This window comes from Urocampus carinirostris, chromosome 2 (genome assembly GCF_059441175.1).
Source record: "Urocampus carinirostris isolate Australia breed hairy pipefish chromosome 2, RoL_Ucar_1.0, whole genome shotgun sequence".
Classification (NCBI taxonomy): Eukaryota; Metazoa; Chordata; class Actinopteri; order Syngnathiformes; family Syngnathidae; genus Urocampus; species Urocampus carinirostris.
Window position 1 is genome coordinate 26,771,920 of NC_142350.1, and position 19,695 is coordinate 26,791,614.

At 39.8% G+C, this 19,695-nt stretch overlaps 1 protein-coding gene across 1 annotated transcript; it reads right to left on the reverse strand.

Moving 5' to 3' along the window:
• Nucleotides 1-3,723: 3,723 nt before the first annotated feature.
• LOC148371540 (uncharacterized) lies at nucleotides 3,724-16,214 on the reverse strand. The gene is made up of 8 exons (XM_088326080.1): nucleotides 16,111-16,214; nucleotides 11,834-12,205; nucleotides 8,816-8,848; nucleotides 8,702-8,737; nucleotides 8,515-8,623; nucleotides 8,291-8,365; nucleotides 5,517-5,598; nucleotides 3,724-5,451 (listed from the first exon to the last, which is right to left on the reverse strand). The coding sequence occupies exons 1-8, from the start codon at nucleotides 16,172-16,174 to the stop codon at nucleotides 5,380-5,382; spliced, it is 843 nt and encodes a 280-aa protein (XP_088182206.1). The 5' UTR covers nucleotides 16,175-16,214; the 3' UTR covers nucleotides 3,724-5,379.
• Between the last annotated feature and the right edge of the window lie 3,481 nt (nucleotides 16,215-19,695).

Sequence of the window (19,695 nt, forward strand, 5' to 3'; positions counted from 1 at the left end):
GTGTGGATAAGAGAGTACTCGGTTGGTTTGGACACATGGAGAAGATTGATGAGGAGCGAATGTTGAAGAGGATCTACAGAGTCAAGTCAAGTCAAGTCAAATTTATTTATATAGCCCTTAATCACAAAAATGTCTCAAAGGACTGCACAGGATTACAGTTACAAAATTACACAATTACCTGATCTTAAACCAGCATGCGGGCAAGGAAAAACTGAAAAACCTCAGTGTGAGGAGAAAAGAGAAACCTTGAGAAAGGACCTCACATGTGGTAATCCCCCTTCCAGGATTGACCAGGGTGAATTACAATTAGCATTACTGTACACATAATAGTAAACATTAGGTAAGATGTTGAAAATGTCCGGAAAGTGCATGACATCAACGACGCCCCCAGCCTGCAAACCAGTCCAGAAAGTCTATGACGGCCATGACGCTGCCTCCCGTCTCTGCCAGCTGGTAAATGTAGGGGTTGACATGCTGCAGGTCAGACGCCAGTCCGCTGACCCATCCCAAATCATCCTTCTCCTTCGTATCAGCCAGGCAGGCGTCGGAAAAAGACAGGACAAAACAGAATATGAGGTGGGCATCAATCATATGCTTTGGAATAGTAGTGTGTCTTAAGCCTCGATTTAAAAACTTCCGTTGAGGTTGCAGATCTTATCTCCAGAGGCAGGGCGTTCCATAACACCGGGGCCCGGATGGAGAACGCTCTTGAGCCCGCAGACTTCTTGGCTCTCGGAGTCACGAGTAGACCGGCATTTTCCGAGCGCAGACTCCGTGCAGGAACATAGGGGGAAATCAAATCGGAGAGATAAGGGGGTGCAAGCCCATGCAAACATTTATATGTTAATAAGAGAACCTTAAAGTCACATCTTAAGTGGACTGGGAGCCAGTGCAAGTTGGCCAATATAGGAGTAATATGCTCAAACTTTTTGGTCCTAGTCAAAAGTCTAGCTGCCGCATTCTGAACCAGCTGCAAACTTTTAATGCTAGACATCGGGAGACCAGAAAGCAATACATTACAGTAATCAAGCCGAGAAGTAATAAACGCATGAATTAAAATCTCTGCATCTGATTGGGACAGCATCGAACGAATCTTCGCAATATTACGGAGGTGGTAGAAAGCTATTCTAGTAATATTTTTCACGTGTAACTGAAACGACAGATTAGGATCAAATATAACACCTAGATTTTTGACCGAGTCACTATGGGTGATATTACATTTGTCTAGGTTCAGGGTAGTGTTTGAAAACAACTGACGACAGTGAGCTGGACCAATAATCAACATTTCAGTTTTTTCTGGGTTAAGGCGTAAAAAATTATTTGACATCCATCTTTGAATCTCAGTAAGGCAAGCCTCCAGATTTCTAAAACTTAAATGTCCAGTTTTTTCCAGTGGCACATACAGTTGAGTGTCATCTGCATAGCAATGGAAGCTAATATTATACTTGCGGATAATGTCACCAAGCGGGATCATATAAATACTAAAAAGAAGGGGGCCAAGTACAGAGCCTTGAGGAACACCACAAGGGAGCAGAAGTAAATGGAAGGAGACCAAGAGGATGGCTGCGATTGACGTGGGTGCATGGTGTTATGAGTGCACTGCAGGAAAGAGGTCTAAATATAGTGGAAGCCAGAACTCTTGTTGGTGATAGGAATGAGTGGAGAGGTGTTGTAAAAAGATAGTGGGATGTTTAGACATGTTCGAAGGGATGGGCAGGGCACCCGTATGATGCGGCAGGGGTAAACCAGTGAAAGCAGTTGAACAAAAGAGTGTGTTGTGTCACCCTGACCCGAGTGACATGGCCGCTTCATCTGGAGGGACGAAAGCATGATCAACTTGGGTGCCGAGGTAATTAACTTGTTTGGGTGTTTGGGCATTTGGGTTGGCCATGGCCCACAACTTTTTGTGTTTTTTTTTTGCTTCTTTTTCTCTTTTTTATTTTCATTGTTTTTGTATGTGTTTATCTTGCTGTCGGTCACCCCTCTTGCGGGATATGACCAAGGTAGATAGATAGATACTGTAGATAGATGCATTTCTCGCTTGTTGTCTACACTGACGTGCCTATTCTGCCCGAAGAGAGCACTGACAAAAGACATGCTATAATGTCGATGACATCTTTGAGCTTCAAAAATTGATGGAAACATGGAATGACAGATCATTGTTTGCTAATTGAAATAAATTACTTCATTTGATAATTTAATCATATGATCCATCTCAGCTCCATTGGGAGTAGAGCTTTCAGCCACTCGCCCCCCCCAGCTGTGGAACTCATTACCGCCTGACCTCCAAAATTCCGCCAGCCTGTCCGCCATCAAATCCAAACTCAAGACCCACCTCTTCAGACTTGCCTTTTTATAATTGATTACTGCCTCACCTAACCATATTATTATTAGTTGTATCAAATATTTACCACAATGTGTTTCCTATCAAATTTTAATACTTTATTGATATGTCTTATCTATTTTTTACTCACATTTGAAGGCGGTTGCACCACACATGCCACAGTTATAGAATGGAATGTACATGCTTAGTGTGCAAATAAAAATGCATTAATTGTGAATGTGTAACATTTTACTTTAATGCATGAACTGTTTACTACAATATATTGGTGTATTGATTTGCTCGTGTTGGCTGTGCCATGCAATTATTTTAGCTCATGTGAATGTTTTGTTTTCTCAGTGTAGTCTTTCAATTATTGATTTTTCACATCCATTTTCATTTACAATGTACATCAGCCTATCTCAACTGATATTTGGCCACTGTTGACTGACCTACGATACCACACATGTGCGCATTGCACAAAATGGACTATGATAGGTTCCAACTTCCCCTGAGCGTTGTCATGCAGTGGAACTGAATCATCCAGCCATTCATTTTCTTCACCACTTATCCCTACTAGGGTCGCGGAGCCCAAGCCATCTCAGAACAGTGGGCACCCTGAACTGGTTGCCAGACAGTTTCAGGGCACACAGAGACAGACTACTTTTCACTCGCTTATTCTTGTCTAGAGACAATTTGGAACCGCTAACTCACGTGCCAAGCATGTGTTTAGAATGTGGGAGGTAACCAGAGTGCTCGGAGGATGCATGTAAAGGAGAACATGCAAACTCTGCAATGGGAGGCCGTAGCTCAAATGAAACCCTGGACGTCCACACTGTGGAGCTGTGCACTAACAACCCATCCACTGTGTTGCACGGAACTGTATACGTTTTTGCTGTCAGATGTAATAAATTACCATAGTTAGTAAACAATATGATATTTAAAAGCTAAAAGGGGTGTATAGTGGTCCCATTCGCTCCCGGATCAAGCCTGTATCTAGAGTTTCTCATCTCTTGAACAAGCTTACGCTAAAGGCTGTGTAAATTATTTAGCACCTTCTAGTGGTCAAGTCAAGTCATGTTTATTTGTATAGCCCTTAATCCCTGGCATAGTGGTTGAAAAACACTGTTCTAAACTACTCCTAAGTTTGCAAAATGTGCATTTTTTCGACATAACGTCTCACCAATAGGGAGCTTACATAATTGTCCTCCATCTTTCTGCTACGAATACACAAAAAACTTCCCAAACAGCTGGACAAAAATGTGAACAAATATGTTGTGGTTTGGTCACTTAGAGTATCCGTAGTTTGATTTCTTTGTTGTGTCACGGGGGTGTCAGACAGACCCAAATGAAGGACACAAGGAGACGTAAAACAAGTGAGTGATCAAATCCCAAGAGGGGGGCGTTTATTTAACAACAGGAAAATAAGAGAAAACTGTGTGGCACTGCTGAGGAGGGCAACTTGGGAGGGAGACTAGAGAGGGAAACCTAAGAGCAGGTCTTGGAGTGGCGAAAATCTTGAAAGGGAGATTTGGGGTACCTTTTAAAAAGATGGAGTGAAAGATCTTTTTAGCAGTCATTTTTGGTTGCACTACACACTGCAAGGACAACTAGTGGTCAAATAATACTCAGTCTTTAAAAATACTAAAATGCAAACTAATTATTTATAATTTTATAAGTCGCAAACTTTTCTAAATAAAATTAGAATGTATGTCACATTTTAAACTCGCCTAGTAAAAGCAATTTTGATTTCTGTTAGAATGTAATGGAAAATTAAAAGACCTTTGGATTTTAGCGTGCTGGGTATATTAAAGTTGAAAAAAAACCTAATCCCAAAACAAATAAAATAATGACCCATATATCCTACATTTTATCTATATGTTGGCCGGAGATTAAAAAAAAGTTTGGACACACCTGTGATCTCCAGGATATTTTTTTACCCAAAAACAGGCTTCGGTGCTCACAAATATGTGACAACTTAGCACAGGGGTCGGGAAACTTTTTGACCCAAAGAGCCATAAAACCAAAAATATTTGAAAAAAAATAATTAAAAAAATAAACTGAAGAAAGCCACCCCATATTCTTTAAAAAATATTTCAACAAAACCAGTATACCTGCCACTTAAACTTCCTCCTTAGTTACTTGAGTGTTGAGGCTCACTTTAGCTGACATTTTTGTTCTAAATAATCATTTCAAAACAAGGTGCAGGCAAAGTTATTTTGAATAAATGTCACAAAATACTGCAAACAATAAGAATATTGTCGTATTTACACCCGATAAAATTGCTTTGAGTGGTTTACCGGTGTATTCTCTGATTTACTGTCAGGTTTGATTTTCTCTCCCCCTCTCACTTTCCCACACTCACTATTTAAGCCTTAAATTGTTTGGGCTCCTTGCTAGTTCATTGCCCTTTTCGTCGCGTTCAAAATCGTTTGTTTCCAGTGTACCGAACCCTTGCCTCCTTTCCTGACCAAGAGCATTGCCTGTTGAACATTTTGACATTCACATTTGCCGACGTGAGTTTACTAAATCACCGACATCCTGGCTGCCTCACGGACTATGTTTGTTGCCTCGCCGTTGACGTACTGTGCATTGAACCCTGTCCAAATAAAAACACATTGCTGCAATAATCTGTGTTTCTGCGCTGTACTTCTGCACTACCCCGAGTGGGCACCTAACAGTTTATAGTTCAGTTTGTGGGTTTTCATCATAAAGTATCTCAACAGTAAACATACATAATCTAATGAGCTTCCATTTAAAGGATTTCTTAGTGACCTCTTGCCTAAATGGCTTTGTTGGTTTTGACACCCTGACTGAACCAGTTGTTACATAGTGTTACTTAAGCTTTACATGTACCAAAATCTACATCCAACTACCCAACATTCAAACGCTAAAGAGAAATGTGCAATATTCAAATTGAATGTCTGAGCCATATGTCTGCATGAAAAGAGCCATTTATGGTTCGCGAGCCTTAGTTTCCCAACCCCTGCCTTAGGACGTATTTTTGTTTCTTTTAGCGCTTTCTGTGGCAGATGTCAACACGATAGCTACATAGTTTTTTATTTTATGTGATCCACATTTTCGTAGATATTGTGGTCCCCTCCTTGTGCGTCCATATGACGAGCGGCCATCTGCAACAACAGACCGAGTTAGCATCTTTCAGAATGAATACAAGTTCAGAGATGGTGTATCTTACCTGCACATTAATATAAACAGGTTCATCTGAAACCTTCCTGTCTGGAATGTTTATTTCGTTTTGTGTGTAGCTATTTTCTTTACTATGAAACAGAAGAGAAAACCATTTAACCAGGTCAGTGTTTCCCATACCATAAGAAGAGTCTGGCAGTCCACCAGGGTTGAATTGGTCCCACCACCTACTATGAAAGTATATTATTAACTTCTGATAATATTTTGCACTGTCATTTGACAGCTGGGTAAAATTTAACAGTCGTGTTTTTCCTACGTTGAAATTTTTCAACTCTCGGCGACCAGAAAAAAAGGTTTATCACCAGGCGTTACGTGCTGAGAACTGGACACCTCTAAACTGTCCAAACACAAGGGTCTCACAAAATTCTATGGGAAACACTTCACACACACGAAACCAGTTTCAGTCAAATGTTCAATGGTGTACGGAACAATTGTTGGCCTCCTTAAGAGAACAGAATAATGCTTTTAGTCCATCTTTTTTCTAAAATGAAAACTTGGCTTTCTGGTGTAAGACCTAATCTGTACATTTTTAAAAGTTTGTACCAAGATTAGGTATGTTGCTTAACTCATTCAGTGCCAGTTGTTTCTCTCAAATGGGAAGTGCCGGTGCCAGCCACTTTTAGCCATTTTGACTTATTTATGAAGGCTTAAAGAAAGAGAGCTAGGGTGTAGCTATATAGGCATAGGACACATCAAAAGAAAGCTTGATCTTTCTAGCTCTCACCTTTTAGGCAACAGTTGAACACTGCTATTTTTGTTGAAAGTACTAGTTTTCAAGAAAACTTCTGAGAAAAACGGCTTTTTGTGAAAGGGCTGCATTTCAAGCAGAAGCTTCACTCCAGTGCCTTTTTTAACATATATATTTTTGATACCTCTGATATCCTAACAATACTTTCCATAAACACTTTGTCAGCAAAATAACATTTTATTGCAAGAACACTGAACTTATGTTTGAACAATGCATGAACTTTGCAAGGACTTTTCTGCCCCCGATCATATGATCGGGTCATCATGGCGATAGCGGACATGCATGTAACGTCCTACCTCTGTACCCCAACCATAGCGAAGGGACTTTGTCATTTTTTTTTTTGAAAGAATATAGCTTTGAATCGTTAAACTGTCTGCACTTACATCTTCACATTTCTCACCAGACTGTGTTCACGGCATCTGGGCCTCTGACACACTGCCATATGGTGTCATACGGTGGACACAGGGAACAAGGTACGAAATGTGTTGACAAAACATTGATCAAAGCCACTCGTGCCATCTAGTGGTGATTTATCCTACTTAAATCATTCACAGAGACTTGATATTCATGGGAGGGCTGCACCTAAGCCTTGAGAAGTCAAGTCATGTTTATTTGTGACGCTCTTAATCATAGTCTCAAAAGGCTGCACAGACCACAGATTATTGCAAACCACAGACTATTATTACACCATCCACTGATCTAAAACGTACATGAGGGCAAGGAAAAACTCAAAAACCTCAACATGAGGAAAATGAAGAAACCTTGAGAAGGGACCGCACATGAAGTAATCCCCCTTCCAGGATGACCAGGCTGCAGCGGATGTTGCAATAACAAATAATACACAGATATTGTCAACATAAAATACAGGTTATTCGTATGCTACAGAATGGAAGTGCGTTTTAAACCTAGATTTAAACAGTCCCACTTAGGTTGCAGATCGAATCTCAGGCAGAAGATCTTTAAAAAAACAACATACTTTTACATTTTGGCGCTGAGGCACAACGTGTCTGAAAAAGTATATGTTATGGCACTGAATGACTTAAGAAAATGGCATCTAAAGAAGTTAAATAAAACAGCTATTCTGTCATTATGAGAACGCTTTGATGCGTCCACATAAACCACATGACTCCTCAATATTTTTGATATTTGCTTGAGGATGACAGAGTGCAAATCTTTGGCTAGGTTCACACTGCAGGGAAATCAGATTTTTTTGCGCAGACGCGACCTGTATCTGATTTATTAAGGTCCAATGAACGGCACGAATCCGATTTTTCAAACCAGATCCAGGCCACTTTAAAATGTGGTCCTAAAGCTGATACATATCTCATCTTTTGGAATGCGACTTTTGTCTGAACGGTCGACCTGCATGTAATTGATAGGCGGCAGACGTTACTATTCTGCGTTCATCGAGGCGGGAGGAAGCCTAGAAATCAAAACCACGGCGGACAAAAACACGGAGTGTGGTAATTCCACACTATATTGGAAGATGAACACTTGTTTATTTTGTAACTCATGGAAGCAAGCATCACAACAAATACAACTGGGTTAACAACATGTCGCTCAATGTCACTGCTGTAGGCAATGGAGTTCATTCTTAAAGCGATAGTCTCCTGTCGTGGTAGTGAACAAAATTTACATTCAAATCACACCGCACAGAGAACATTCAATGGGGTAAAATCGAGGTTTTGGATCTAATTAATACTTGGGGGTACAAACCTCCGCAATAACCGTCCATGAGTACTTCCGCAAACATGAGCGCATTGCGTGTGACGTCACATGTCCTCTTGTGTGCATTGGGACCAGTTGTGGCGTTTACACAGGAGATTAAGACGCATATAAGTCGCATTCAATTGGAAATGTTAACCACCTCACAATATCATCGGATTTCGCCCAAAAAATAGAATTGAGCAATAAGCTCTGCAGAGTGAACCTAGCTTGGACTCCATTTAACTTTTCAGTAGGAAGCATTTAAATGGACCCCTGCAACCGGGGTTTATGATTCCGTACACACATACCTCATAGTTGGGTTTGGCGATGTTCTGCTAAAGTTAGCATAATATCCAGAGCTTTCCCTCAAAACTAATTGGGACCTGGGAAAAAGAATATGTTATTTCTGTACTGCAATACCTGTTAGTGAGTATATGGATAGAGTATTGCGGTATAGGCCAAAGTGCAAGCTATTTCATCAATTGGATAACAAAATAGATGGTTGTTAAGTAAAACATACATTCAAACTCACTTTGTGCGCTTTTTCCAAATGAGAAAACCAGCAGCAAGGATCACAACTGCTGCCAGTGGTACAAAGACAGCAATGTAGATCGTTTGTAACGTATTTCTGATCGTATTATCTGTCAAGGAAATCAACATTATGGTCAAGAACAAAACAGCATTCATTCATGTGTACTACACAGAATCTGTCCGCTTACGTTGTAGATGGATAGGTGAAGTAGGGAAAATCATTACTGCAAACAAAAGAAAAAATGATATGAATGCAGAATCAATGCAGCATAAATAATCAATATCCAAAATTAGATTTATACCAGGATTAAAGGTGACTGGAATATCATTTGGCCCTACAAGAAAATACAGATGAATAATAGATTAGATAAGTGATTTTCCAACACTGTGCCGCGGCACACTAGTGTGCTGTGAGAGATCGTTAGGTGTGCCGTGAGAAATTATCCAATGTCACTTTTTAAAATTTGAAATTTTAAAAAACATTTATGAATCATTTTCTGCAAATATGTCATTATCAAGTGTCTGTGCTGTAAAAACTGGGGGTAATAGAAATTATATTGTAATTAAACATACTGGTCAGTGTCTTTTTAAAACATTTTGGTTAGTGGTGTGCTGCAAAATTTTCAACAATGTAAAAAACATGCCCTGGCTCAAAAAAAGCTTGAAAAACACTGGATTAGATAAACATATATGGTCCGGCGTTGCGGGCCGTTAGAAGATTGAGCTCGGCTGCTTGGAGTGGTTGCTAGTCAGGAGCTGCAGTATCCAATTTGGCCGCCAGAGGGTTTTAGAGATCACACAGAGCCAGATGTTGACATCGTCGGTCAGTCAGTCAGTCAGTTTGGTTGGTTGGGTTGGCAGGGTAGGTGGGTTTTCCTTTTTTAGGTAGGTAGCATTGTAGATAAATGTATTTGTTGGTTGGATTCTTTAATTACTAGGGTCATAAGGGAACCATTTCCTGTGGTGTGTCTTGGGCAAGTACAGCCTGGTTGCGCCCATCCGTCTCCAGGCCAACACTTTAGAGAATGACCAAATGTTCACTGAGATAGTGGAAAAAGTTAATTTAATAATAACAATAATAATTTCCTTTGTATTGTCATTCTTTGTAACAATGTACACAGAACGAAATGTCGATACACCTGACCCGTTGTAGCGAGTCGATGCAGCCGCAGCCAACAGAGGGCGCCGCCATTATACCAATTAGGTATGTCTCGGCCGAGGCGCGAACCAGCGACCTCCCAGTCTCAAAGCGGGCACACTACCATCTAGGCTACTGAGCTGGTTCTAGGCTGTTCTTAAGTTACTCAGTAATAGTGTTGATTTAAGTCTTAGAGTAAACTTTTAACACTAACACTTACAGACATGTAATGCAGACGCAGGGAACCTTTTTGACCCAAAGAAGCACAAAAGCAAACATATTTTAATTTTCTTTTTTGAGAGCCACACCATGTATTTCAAGACAAAATTCAACGAAACGCCTGCTCTCCAGACAAAAGCTAATTCTTCAGCACAATTTGTTTCACAGTGTGTCACTTGATGATTTGATCAAATCGATGAAATAATCGTAATATCTGAGCCCCTGTCCCATATCAATAAAAATAAACCACTTACAATTTGTCTCCCTTACTTAAAGTTCTTATGTAAAAATGTCAGAGAATACTGCAAACTGGGATACCAACGTATTTACCTTCAGTATAGATATGGGCATGGAGAAAGAGTATGCGCGCCCTCTGTGCATAACTCCTCCCATCCCTACTGCTCACCCAATCAAATTGCTCTAGGTGCTTTGCTAGAGCCTTTGGGTAAAAAGTTTGTTTTGCGTTCACGTTTGTTTTGTGGCTTTTCATCATAATATGTCTTGACAAGTTTGTTTAATGAGCTTCCATATTAAGGACTATTTGGTGATATACAGCCACAACAGGGTCTGTTGGCATAACAACTTGACTGTAGACTGTAGTTTAAATTGTGTCCTATATATACTAGACCAAACCCATAACAGATCAAGTCATGTTTCAGGTCATGTTTATTTGTATAGCCCTTAATCACAAGAAGTCTCAAAGGGCTGCACAGACCACAGACAATTACAAACTACAGATTATTATTTCACCATCCTCCGATTTAAAACCTAAACAGCTTGATTACTTTCAATATACAAATAAAAGACAAAAGAAACTAAATATGAATAAAATTACTAAATTTTGTGCAGACTTGGGGAGTAACGGAATACATGGAACGGCAAAAATAATGTTGGCAAGCTGTTTGGATTTATTTTCATTTTCTTTTTGTCGCATTTTATGTTAGTTTTGCCGGAGATCAAAGAGATCAGAGCCAGGAGAGAAAGCTTACCACGTGTTGTGAGTCATAATTTTATTCATATTTAGTTTCTTTTGTCTTTTATGAGCATATTTGGTATTGGAGTAATCCAAAAGTAATTGAAAGTATTCAAGGCAAAGTAACCCTACCCAACCCTGAACCTAAATGATGGCAAGCCAGTGCGAATCTCAAACAGCTATGTGTCTAAAACTGAATTAGAAAAAAAACACACATAATCACTAGTACATATGCAATAACAACTGGGACTACTACTACTTCAGAGTTGGAGAACATCCCTGGAGGAGCACAATATCAAGTTGGTTGACATCATGATAAGACGTCAACCAGTCATGAGACCAGGAGGGCTGTACCCTGAAACTCCTCACCTCATACAGTCGCTACCATTAGTATGCGGACTTACCAATATCACCCAGAAGGTCACGAGGTGACAGCAAACTGCCTCACTTGTTAAGATTGCTAACTGAGACAAAGCATTCAAATGATTGGACTTCTCGTCAAACCTGTACCCTCCTGGGAAAAATATAACCCGCAAACTCAGAATCAACTACTGATTTATTTGGTGTTAAGAGCAGGGATCCCATCATCTTTCTAACCAATTCTAGCTCTTTGTGGGGGTAAACATAGCCATATCGGTACTTCGTGTTGGCAAATGTGGATTTTTCATGTTTGTTGTTTAAAATTACATCCAGTTGGCGTTGTTGATGATGTCAATACAATCTCTCCTGTCAAAGCATTCATACAGTTAGCACTGGGTTATTTATGCCCTCTTGCTACTGCCTTATAGATGTAGCTTGTAAATGGTCACCAGATGAGAAAAGTCTTGATTTGGCATGTGTGACAATCAGCAGTGCATGTATACATTTATTTAAACAAATGCTCATATTCTATTTTATCTCCTAACCATATGTGTTCATGTACTCATATATGGCTCGCAAGCTATAGGTTCCCAAACCCTGCTGTAACATAACCGTTTAAAATGGACTCACCTGATGCCGATATCATGACACTTTGCTTAAAAAAGCTAAAATTGTTGTCCTTGGCAATAAGCCTGAAGTAAATAGTCAGTCGACTGTCCACCACTTTATTAATTCGGAGCGTGCAACTCCTGTTGTTGTTTCCTTGCATCATCAAGGTCTTTCCTCTGTACTTCTCAACAACAAATGTGGCGTTGGGGTGATAGATGAAGGCGTTGCTGTCCTTATCGTGGGTATTGAATTTGCTTTTCTGGGGAAGCTTCCAGAAGAGCTGTGGGCTTTCTGTGTGTTGCTCGGGTGGGTAACTGAACGTACATGGTATAATCAACTTTTGGCCTATAACTGCACTGATTTTCCTGTTAACGTTCAAACTCCATGGTTCACCTGGGCACAAAAAGTGTAAACATATTTATTATGACAGTGGGACACGATTAAAAAAGAACTATGATGTTACCAGAGGTGGGTAGTAATGAGTTAAACTGACTCCGTGACATTTACTTGACTATGTTTTGGTACTTTGTGTACTTCTAGGAGTATTTTGAAATCACTGTGTTTTTTCTTTTACCTGAATAGATTTGTGAAGAAGAAACTGTACTCTTACTCCACTACATTAGGCTACATTGAACCCATTACTCAAATCTCCTCCATGCGAGTATGCTTTTGTCTCTTCTAGGGTGCATTCATTTGATCAGAGACCTTGTTTCTTTTGTTTAGATTTGACCAATGACCCAACTTGTGAACATGGTTAGGAATGTTTTATTTATCATTTATTTTTTTACAGCCCTGATCAAATTTTACCGGGCCGTGTCTTTTGTCATAATATATATATATATTTATATATATATATATATATGTATATATACTTAACTGCTGAGTAACTGCAGCAATGTCAAGTCAAGTCATGTTTATTTGGGCGGCAGTAGCTCAAATAAAAGGAGGTAGAGCGCTCGTCTTGGGATCAATGGATCCCAGTTCGAATCCCGGCTCGTCTGTGTTACATGTCAAAGTGTCCTTGGGTAAGACACTGAACACCCTAATACCCCCAATAAGCAGGTTAGCGCCTTACATGGCTGCAAGGCCGCTATTGGGAAATGTGGAGCACATTGTAAAGCGCATTGACTTGAAAAGCGCTATATAAATGCAGATCATTTCATTTCATTTCATTTCATTTATTTGTATAGCCCTTAATCACAAAGAGACTCAAAGGGCTGTACAGACCGCAGATTATTGCCTCTTGAGATATATGTTGTATATATATATATATATATATATATATATATATATATATATATATATGTATAGGGGCAGCACAGCGGCGCAGTAGTTAGCGCGTGTGCGGCACAGTTCTAAGGTCTTGGGAACATCCTGTGTGGGTCCAGCTACCGGACTTCCTGTGCGGAGTTTGTATGTTCTCCCCGTGCTTGCGTGGGTTTCCTCCGGGCTATCCGGTTTCCTCCCACATTCCAAAGACATGCATTTCAGGTGGATTGGCCGGTTCAAATTGTCCCTAGGTGTGAATGAGCGAGCGAGTTGTCTGTCCCTGTGTGCCCTGCGATTGGCTGGCAACCAGTTCAGGGTGTCCCTTGCCCACTGCCCGATGATTGCTGGGATGGGCTCCAGCACCCCCGCGACCCTACTGAGGATAAGCGGTGCAGCTAATGAGATGAGATGATGATATATATATATATATATATATATATATATATATATATATATATATATATATATATATATATATAAATCCACAAATGGTTCACCCAAACAAGCTGAGTGTGCACAGAGTTAACATTACAAAGACATGTAATTTATTGTTGATTGGATGGAAAGACTTTGACGATTTGTTGATCGATTGATAAGTTTGGTTTAAAAAAAACAAATCAATAAATAAGACATTGATTTTAGTTAACCTGCAGTGGCTCTCAGTTAGCTTAAGATGTGATTTTGAGGTTCTGTTGGTATTATACAATATCATGCATGGACTTGCTCCCTCATATATTTCAGATTTAATTTCTCCCTATGTCCCGGTCCGGAGCCTTCGCTCTGAAAATGCTGGTCTACTAATGATCCTAAGAGCCAAGAAGAGATCCTCAGGTTCTCCATTCGGGCCCTGGTGCTGTGGAACGCTCTTCCCCCTGAGATTCGATCTGCAACCTTAGTGGAAATGTTTAAATGTAAACTTAAGTCAAGTCAAGTTAAGTTTCAGAATATTATTATACATTCCCCTGCTCTGGAGCCGACGAGAAGAGTAGGTTATTCGTATGCTATAGAGTAGAAGTGAGTTTTAAGCTTAGATTTAAACATTTCCACTGAGGTTGCAGATCGGATCTCAGGGGGAAGAGCATTCCACAGCACCGGTGCCCGGATGGAGAACGCTCTCGAACCAGCAGAACATTTCTTTGCTCTTGGGATCACCAGAAGACCGGCACTCTCAGAACGTAGGCTTCGGACCGGGACATAGGGGGAAATCAGATCTGAAAGATAAGAGGGAGCAAGTCCATGTATGATTTTGTATAATACTAAGAGAACCTTGAAATCACATCTAAGGCCAACTGGGAGCCAATGCAGGTTAGCCAAAATCGGTGTGATGTGATCTGACTTTTTTGTCCTAGTTAAAAGCCTCGCTGCGGCATTTTGTACCAGCTGAAGAGACTTGATTCTAGACTTCGGAAGACCAGAGAGTAGTGCATTACAGTAATCGAGACGGGAGGTAACACATGAATTATAATTTCCGCATCTGACTGAGACAGTATAGAACGGATTTTAGCAATGTTACGAAGATGGAAGAAAGCGGTTCTAGTAATTTTCTTTACATGCGTTTCAAAGGATAGATCAGGGTCAAATATGACACCTAAATTTTTAACTGAGTCACTCTGTGTGATGTGACATTTGTCAATGTTCACAGCAGTTTTTGAGAATAAGTCACGGCATTTAGATGGACCAATGACTAACATTTCGGTCTTTTCAGAGTTAAGACGCAAGAAATTGAGTGACATCCACTCTTTTATCTCAATGAGGCAGGCCTCCAAATTTCCACAGTTTAGTGTGGCAGATTCCTCCAACGGAAGATGTAGTTGAGTGTCGTCTGCGTAGCAGTGGAAACTGATATTGTACTTGCGAATAATATCACCTAATGGAAGCATGTAAATGCTGAAAAGAAGGGGGCCAAGCACTGAACCCTGCGGAACACCACAGGTAACATTAAAGGGCTCAGATGTCATTTCACCATATTTAAGACAGTGCGTCCTATCTGAGAGGTAGGATCTGAAGCATGAGAGGACGGTTCCTGAGAGACCAATCCATTTTTCCAACCGTTCTAGTAGGAAATTGTGGTGCACTGTGTCAAAAGCAGCACTAAGATCCAGCAGCAGCAAAAGTGATGAAGCGCCAGAATCCATTGCCAGTAGGAGACCATTTGTTACCTTGATCAGAGCTGTCTCAGTAGTATGGTTAGCCCTGAATCCTGATTGCATATATTCAAAAAGGTCATTCTCGGATATGAAATCATTCAGCTGATGTGCCACTTCTTTAACAAGTACTTTAGAAAGGAAAGGTAGGTTTGACACAGGTCTATAATTACATAAGATTTCTGGATCAAGGTTGGATCGTTTCAGTGTGGGTTTAATAACGGCGGACTAAAAAGCTGCTGGAACTACACCTGAGGAGAGTGATGTGTTCATAATATTGAGAATTGAAGGTCCAAGGACGCCAAAAAGACCTTTAATAAGTGAACCTGGGAGCGGGTCGAACTGGCAAGTTGTCGGTTTGGCCGCATTCACCACCTGTTTGAGATCATCAAGTGACAGTTCACTAAAACTGGACAAATTCCCTGGACAGCCACCCTGTCGAGCATCTGTAGATTTCAGCCCTTTAATATGTGTGGTATTAATAATGTCTTTAGCAATTTCTTCCTGTATGCATTGAATCTTCTTAGTAAAGAAGACACACTTCTATTCTATAGCATATGAATAACCTATATTTTTTTGTTGACAGTATCTCTGTATTATTTGCCCTCATGTAGGTTTTAGATCAGGGGATGGTTTCATAACAGTCTGTGGTAATCTGCGGTCTGTACAGCCCTATGAGTCTCTTTGTGATTAAAGGCTATACAAATAAACATGACTTGACTTGACATTGCTGCAGTTACTCAGCAGCTAAATAGTGTTTGTTTACGAAGGGCTTATTTGGATTACTACTTTTTGACTTATACTTGACGCATCGTAATCTGAAGTAACAGTACTTTTACTCAAGAACATTTTTTGCTACTCTACCCACCTCTGGACGTTACTCACCCTTTGAATAAGCAGCGGAGAGCAGAATGAAGGCAAGCTCAATCAAAGGTTGTAGATTCTTCATTGCACGGATGTCCCAAATACGATTGTAATTTAGTTGACGTTGCAGAGCACTATCCACTGCATGTGTCAAACGTTTACAGCCTCACAATCAGAAGCTAAGAAAAAAGCCCATTTAATGATGAGTTCTTACCGCCTGTGAATCTTGACTCTGATGTGAAAATACTCCTACGTGTGTTTCCTGTTGCTTTACAGTGACGAATACATTAAAAAGGAAGTTAGGAGAGTGTGATGAAAGCACACTTTCTTTTTAAGTTTCACTAAAATAGAACAACATTTAATCATATCGAAGGACCAAATATGTTTGCAGTACTAGCCCTTTTGAACAGGTTTTGTTTTTGAAATCAACCTTGAATGCTTCGGAATCAGGGTTGGGAGGATTGTGTTAAAAATGCAATCCAATACAGTTGCTAATAACCTGTTTAAAAATGTAATCAGTAACATAATCCGAATACTATATTATTAAAGTAATGTAACTTGATTACGTTCAATTAGTTTTGGATTACTCCAATACCAAATGTGCTAATAAAACACACAATAAACAAAATCTAAATGAAATTAATACATTTTGTTTAAGATAAATAATCAAAGTAACCTTGAAAAAGAAATAGAGGAAACTAGGATCAGGTAGTTGCTTGTGGTCTAACAAAAAGTGCTCACATTTTAACCACGCAGTGTAGTGTATTGGGCAAAAATCCCATGTTTCATATAATTTTATTACAACCATACCATGTTTACCACTAAGAAACACGTACTGGTTAAGAACAGGCATATATACAAATATAAATATAGCTTGTTTTCTTTAATAGAGACTCTGATTGTTTACACCTTGTCATTCTTTAATAAATATTTGATTCGTTTATAAGCACATACATTTATAGTATCCATTAATCCATTCATTTTTTGTTCCGCTTATCCTCACTAGGGCCGAGAGGACATCGATTGTATATGAAATTAATATCATTATCATATTAATAATATAAAATATCATTAATAATAATAGTTATTACTATTATCACTCTTCAATCTAATTTCCACCCCTGTTAGCTCCCCATTCCAACCTGTTAGGTTCATTTGTGGCGCAACAAGTGTTGCTGACTAGTTAAAATGTTATATTTTGGGATTCAAGTTGTGTAATCCGTATTTGACTGTTGGGGGAAGTTTGTTATTTTTTTAGGGTATTGAGTTTTGTATAGCAGAAAGGGTAAAAGAAGTACCAGTATATCATCGTTAGATGGCAAAGTCTCACAGGTCAGAGAGGTGTGTTTGGGCCAAGTCTCCCGGGACCTCACGTGATTTAGTGAGACTTGCTCAATAAATGAACCTTAATGCCAAGAAGTGAATTGTGTCGTGTGAGACCGACATGAAATGAAATGAAATAATCTGTATTTCTATAGCGCTTTTCAAGTCAATGACTTCCCAAAGCGCTTTACAATGTGCTCCACATTTCCCAATAGTGGCCTTGTATTGCAGCCATGTAAGACGGTAACCTGCTTATTGGGGGTTTTAGGGGTTCAGTGTCTTACCCAAGGACACTTCGACATGTAACACAGACGAGCCGGGATTCGAACTGTACTGTAGACGAGCGCTCTACCTCCTGAGCTACTGCCGCCCCAACATTTAGCAATTATCTTGCAGAAGAGGTAAAACAACAACAACAAAAACAAAATTATATAAAACAAATGTGTAACACCAGCTGGAACTAGCCCATCCACCTGGGTCCCGTTACACATTCACCTGACGGGGTGGGACCTAACAGGTTGGATTTGTTTTTGCCCTTTGGTTAAGCTAGTTAACTTTGAACAGAATAACAAAAATGAACATAAAAAAACTAACTCTAATATTTTTGTTTTAATTGTTGTCAATAAACATTTTCCATAATTTACCATAATAGGATAGAAAGTAAAGAGTTCTTCTTTCAAGTATAATACATTTAATATCAAATAAAAAGTAAGGAAAGAAAAATTGGAAACCTGCTTCTTTTTCAATATTTTAACTCTAAAATCAAATTATGTCACTTTCTGTAAATTACTTTATAGAATTGTAGTCTTTTGGAGGGGGGAATTGAGCACAATCTCAGGAGGTGGAAAATTATGACGGGGAAATGTACGATTTGTAAAAATATAAATTCAGAATATTTATTGCATGATGAAATTAAGTTTAGTTTACAGATTTGAATCACCTGTACCCGCTCATTTGGCGCCAACCGCCGCGGCTTCTGATTGGCTCCCTGTCACTATTTGAACCCAGTCCTGTAAGTCCCCTGTTGTCAGTCCGTCTGCGAACCTCGGTGTATACGAGAAAAGCCTTTTTCGACCCTGACTCCCACCTGTCCCGTTTTTGCTCCCGTCTGTCTCCGGCTACGACCTGTTTTGATCCTGACCACGTCTGCTCTCCCGTCCCGGCTGACGACCTTTTTTGTCCCCGACTACGGCTACTCTCCCATTCTGGCTTACGACATGTTTCCGACCCCGACCACACCTTGCTCGCCCAGTCCCGGCTACCGAACAGTTTTTCCGTCCCTGACACCGCCATCGCTCGCTACGGACGTGTTCGGATCACAATTTAAGTACGAGAGTGACTTGCTCCCCGTGTCCAGTGAGCATCGGATCGCGGTCGCTGCCCTTCCTCTTTCTTTCAATAAAATTGAGAGAAAATGTTACGCGATTGGGTCTACCCTGTGTGCTCGTCATGAAACTTTTGAGGAAGTTGATTATATTGCATGGCAACACAAAAAAATTGAGCATGTGTTTCACCCAAAAGTTATCTAAAATACAAATTCATATTTGAAATGCATTTTATTTAGGGTTAAATGATCGCCAACAATTGAAATAGATAAATAAAGTACTTTTTATATATATTTTGCAGCTTTTAGAGAAAAATCAGGATAAGAGAAAGATGCATACATGAAATGTTGCTATGAACAGAACCTTTTTGATAACATCTTCAAAAGCACGTCCGCACTTAATCTCAAATTATAACAACTGCACAAGCCTATCGAATGTACATTCAAACATTTTTAACTGTGTCCATCAAGATTTTTTATTCTAAAATATGTCTGCCTTGGCTCCCAAAAAGGTTGGGGAACACTGCATTCATGCAAAAACATGAATATGTCTAGGCAACACCGGCTGCCGAAAGATTGACAGCTAGAGCTTTAGAAAAAAAAAAAATTAAAAACGATGCCCTAACACAGTGGAGGGCAACTATAATGAGTCGCGGGCGCATTGGCCAATCTCTGCAGACCGATCCACTTCAAAATGTATTGTGTAAGATTATCTTGTATTTTGTAAGGGAAAATACAGTTTGTAAGGGCATGGAGCCGTGGAGGTTGACAGGTATGTGTTTGTAAATACTCAAAGAAACAATGGGGACAGAGTTGTTATTAGTAGTATTGTATTTACTATCATTTCTGTTGTCATTATATTTTGACAATTTTTCTTTGGCTTGATGAAAAAGACGGACGGGTCTGCATGTGGCCCGCGAGCCGCAGTTTGCTCACCTCTGCCCTAAAACTAAGTGACC

Excerpts from the sequence above, each read along its gene's own strand:
- LOC148371540 (XM_088326080.1), bottom strand. The coding sequence starts at position 16,174 with ATGAAGAATCTACAACCTTTGATTGAGCTTGCCTTCATTCTGCTCTCC. Across the intron at positions 8,849-11,833 it reads TGTCATGATATCGGCATCAG|GGCCAAATGATATTCCAGTC; the intron begins GTGAGTCCATTT and ends ATTTTCTTGTAG. Across the intron at positions 8,738-8,815 it reads TCCAGTCACCTTTAATCCTG|TAATGATTTTCCCTACTTCA; the intron begins GTATAAATCTAA and ends TTTTGTTTGCAG.